General features: G+C 42.7%; 1 protein-coding gene across 1 annotated transcript; it reads left to right on the forward strand.

The window, feature by feature from the left end:
- Nucleotides 1–2,521: 2,521 nt before the first annotated feature.
- LOC123409113 (nuclear transcription factor Y subunit B-4-like) lies at nucleotides 2,522–3,263 on the forward strand. The gene is made up of 3 exons (XM_045102096.1): nucleotides 2,522–2,715; nucleotides 2,805–2,934; nucleotides 3,180–3,263. The coding sequence occupies exons 1-3, from the start codon at nucleotides 2,525–2,527 to the stop codon at nucleotides 3,261–3,263; spliced, it is 405 nt and encodes a 134-aa protein (XP_044958031.1). The 5' UTR covers nucleotides 2,522–2,524.
- The last annotated feature ends 1,165 nt before the right edge of the window (nucleotides 3,264–4,428 follow it).

Below are 4,428 nucleotides of genomic sequence, written 5' to 3' on the forward strand. Positions count from 1 at the left end.
ATATAAGCCATTTAATAGCTAAGTTGGGGGAATAGGTCATCTAGGAGCTACGTAAGCCTTATTATGTCATTTAGGAGAGAACTTAGCTAAGTATAGGTCATTTTTTATTAAATAGGGCATTTTGGAGCTAACTAAGCTAATTATGTCATTTAGGTGGTAGCCAAGATAATTATAGGTCATTTTGGAGCTAACTTGGGTAAAATTTGCCATTTTGGAACTAACTATGCTTGTTAAGCCATTTTGGAGCTAGCTAAGCTAATTATAAGCCACTTAATAGCTAAGTTAGGGGGAATAGGTCATCTTGGAGCTACGTAAGCCTTATTATGTCATTTAGGAGAGAACTTAGCTAAGTATAGATCATTTTTTATTAAATAGGCCATTTTGGAGCTAACTAAGCTAGTTATGTCATTTAGGTGGTAGCCAATCTAAGTATAGGTCATTTTGGAGCTAACTTGGGTAAAATATGTCATTTTGGAGCTAACTATTCTTATTAAGCCATTTTAGACTAGCTAAGTTAATTATGGGCCATTTAATAGCTAAGTTAGCACTACAAGAAATATGCTCATACTTGACGTTTTTTAAAATGTCGTTGATGAATTCGTCATAAATCTACGACGATTTCATCCGAGATCATCGTAAACCGTTTGAGGGGATCAAATCTACATATAAATTACGACGATGTGAGTCAAAAACATCGTAACCGCATAAGATGAGATCGTCATAACTTTTACGACGATTATAGAAATGTCGTAACATGTTCTAATTATGTTGACATGTCACTCGTGGGTCCATTCTATGTCACGCGCCAAACCCGCCTAGTTTGTGAAGCAATATACTTTTCTGTCACTCCACAAATTCTCAAAAAATTCTCATAAATACTTTGGATCATATATTCCTCAAATATGTGAAAACCCTTCCTTCCATAGTTCAAAAATAATTCAGCAATATTCATTTTCCTATTCTGTTCAGAATAGCACTTTGTGAAGGAAGTGCTATTTTGATTTTTTTGATTGCCCTCAAAATTGTTGGGCACTCTTTCCTATCCAAATCATTGCATCATGAGAACTTTCGTAATCATTTGCCTAGTAAATCTTTCTCAGCAAAATTCCAAAGTTTGTGTTCAGCTAACAGCTTTGTGAAGGAAGTACTAGCTAGGAATATCCTGATGAGTTGAATTTTTTCCACATCTTCTATATGCCAAAACCATAGCTCTCCACAAAATTTCAGCCACATGTAACAATCCACGTGATCTCAGCATCCAATCTTTGTTTATAGTAATATTTTCAATTTGTGAAACAACTACATTTTATATTGATTTATAGATGATGAAAATTTACCACGGAATAAAACTTACCATAAAATATAACTCCACCAAATTTTAGCTCATTTAATTCGGCCAGTTGAATCTTGGAATTTTTTTGATGTTTCTATGATCAAATAGATACTTTTTTACCGATAAATTATTTTTGGGAAAAATAAAAAGCAAACTACGAGGCAGCTGCAGTTCAAATTTGACCCGCTTCCACCTGATTCGACGAAAATTTGTCTTTTTCACGAGAGGTGGATAAAAGCTTTTGACACGGCCTACTATTTTAGAAAAATGATTTGGTCCAATTTTGTAACAAATATATGGTAAGTCCTTCACAAAACAACTCATTTTGGACCCTCGAAAAATGGAAAATGAATTTTTCGTCCAAAAAAATGCATAGAAGTTGGTTATTATCCATAAAATGTGGTATAACTTGAGTGAAAATTTTAGTGGTGGCATTTTCAAAATATTATTTGTAGTTTCTTCATAAATCTCCATTGTTTTTAGCACTTAGAGATTATTTTAAAAGATACATGTCTCGACCAATCAGAACAAAGTCCACGGATCACCCTATTGAAAACGATCTGAGCTGTCCAAGTCATACAGATCCAACGGCCCACACCCCCTCACCCTCTCACCCACCCAGCTCCTCTCTCTCCCCCCACACAGCGAACCCTAGCCCATCCAGATCGAACACCCCTCCTCCCTCGTCCCCATCTCCCTTTCCGCTGTTTCCCTGCTCCGGCCGCCTCCAGCCCCGTAGACCCCCCTCCGCCCCCCGCCTTTGGCATCTCGGAGCCCCAGAGCCTCCCCTCCCCTCCGCCTGAGGGGACGTCCCGGAGTTAGGGTTTTGGCCATGGGCGCCTCGACTTGACGAAGAAGCGGCAGTGGTGGCGGCAATTAGAGAGGGGGGCGCGGAGATGCTGACGGAGAAGCCCAGCTGGGTTCGCCATGACGGCCTGCAGATCTTCTCCATCGACATCCAGCCCAGCTCCAGATCAGGCGGCCGGCCGCGCCCTCCTCCCGCACCAACCAACAGCGCTGATCCCCTCCGCCATCTCCATCCATCTCTCCCACCCCAAATAAGGTAAGCGCCGCTGCTTCTCTTCTCTTCTCGTCTTCCCCCGAAACGCTCAAGACTTCAAGGAAAGATTTCCCTTTTCGTCACCTCACCGCCGACCCTTCTTTTTTGCTTGCCGTGGCGCACGCGCGGCGATGTCGGAGGCGGTGGGCACGCCGGAGAGCGGCGGCGGGGGCGGGGTCAAGGAGCAGGAGCGGTTCCTGCCGATCGCCAACATCGGGCGCATCATGCAGCGCGGCGTGCCGGAGAAGGGCAAGATCGCCAAGGACACCAAGGAGACCATCCAGGAGTGCGTCTCTGAGTTCATCAGCTTCATCACCAGCGAGTCAGTCTCCGCCCCTCCTCGCCTCCCTCTCTGATCCGCTCCAGCTTGCTTAACACTATGATCTCATTCTTGTGTGATCCTGGGCGCAGGGCCAGCGACAAGTGCATGAAGGAGAACCGCAAGACCATCAACGACAACGACCTGATCTGGTCCATGGGCACCCTCGGTTTCGAGGACTATGTCGAGCCCCTCAAGGTCTATCTCAAGCTCTACCGGGAGGTAATATTCATTCATTCCCCTCTCTGCTAGCCTTGATTTGGCTGGGGCCAAAATCATCACCGCTTTCCTTTTTAGAACCCACCACCGTTTACTCACTCTGATTATCCTAACTGCAGAGGACGACACCGTCATCCCTAACGAGGATAGCCATGACTTGGTAGTGTTGGGTAGCCAGTAGAACTTTTATGATGTAAGTTAAACGGGTACTGTGTGATAAGTTTTCATGATAAATATACTCATTCCAGAAAGTAAAACGCATGCCATCCAGAGCTGCCAGTGGTAACTCCGTACTTGCTAGTTCCATCAACACTGTACGAGGCCTTCTCTGAATGCTCAATCTTGCATCTAGTAGTTGCAGTTTCAGTAGTCTGCTTACTAAGTTCAGTGTAGACTTTAGTGGAAGCACATACAATGACTAACACTGCTTTATTCACCTATCATACCACAATATACGTACCTGTCCATCCAATCTTCCGATTATTAAAGTATATAAGATACAAGATGAAATGTCACATGAATTAAGATCACCACCAAAACTATCGTCGGTTTACTAGTCATCTCAGTTCTCAAGATGTCCATAACCAATGCACATACACATGAAGTTTCTCTGCTTTTCTGAAGAACGCTCTGTTTTTCAGTTCTAGTCATACCTCTGCATGTGGTGCGTATATGTATTCTACTCCTTTTGGTATTCTTTAATGTGCACATATCAACAGCTCTGCGCGTACACTTTTATGCACGTCTCTCTGCACCGGCCACCATATCATGCCAACTAACGCGTTCTTGTTGGATGAAATGAATATGTCAACCAGCTGTGTCCTAATCTCGAACTCAAATAATTGTCCAACTGTGTCGGATAATAGCTAACAAAGTCAACTGCACATTTTAGTGGAAATGTAGGTTTTGGCTAAGTGCACATTTTACAACCGTGTCGGATAATAGCTAGCAAAGTCAACTTACAAATACAACTCTTCCTCTTTTATGTACTGTCTACACCACTACATAAGATATCTATGTCTACGGGAATAGAATTGCGGAACACCCTAAAAACGGGGAATTACAGTAGTCTCAGAATTCACACATGCCATCAATTGACACATTTTCGTTTCTGATGAGCAGGTGTTGTTTGAGTAATTTGCTGGACTGATCATGAGAGCTCACAGCAGTGTTCGTCGCTCTATAACACGACATGGAGACTGCTGTCACTTGGTATGCCACGTATACAAGGGGTCTGTGATTTAGCAAGTTGTTTGCTTTTAATTGCGCTTGGATGCCATGTGGATAATTCAAATAATTGAAGAGAGGTTTATTTTTCTCTGGCATGCAATGAATAATGGGCAATTTAGAGTGGAATTTACTGTCATTGTTTGTTTGAATTAAAATTTGGTGGTGGGAACTTAACATTTAAGGTTATTGCTTTGCTTGTTTTAGGCAGCACGTGTGGAGCCACTTCTGCTTATGCTTCAAGGATGAGAAAAATGACAGATGATAAGG

This window comes from Hordeum vulgare, chromosome 7H (genome assembly GCF_904849725.1).
Source record: "Hordeum vulgare subsp. vulgare chromosome 7H, MorexV3_pseudomolecules_assembly, whole genome shotgun sequence".
Classification (NCBI taxonomy): Eukaryota; Viridiplantae; Streptophyta; class Magnoliopsida; order Poales; family Poaceae; genus Hordeum; species Hordeum vulgare.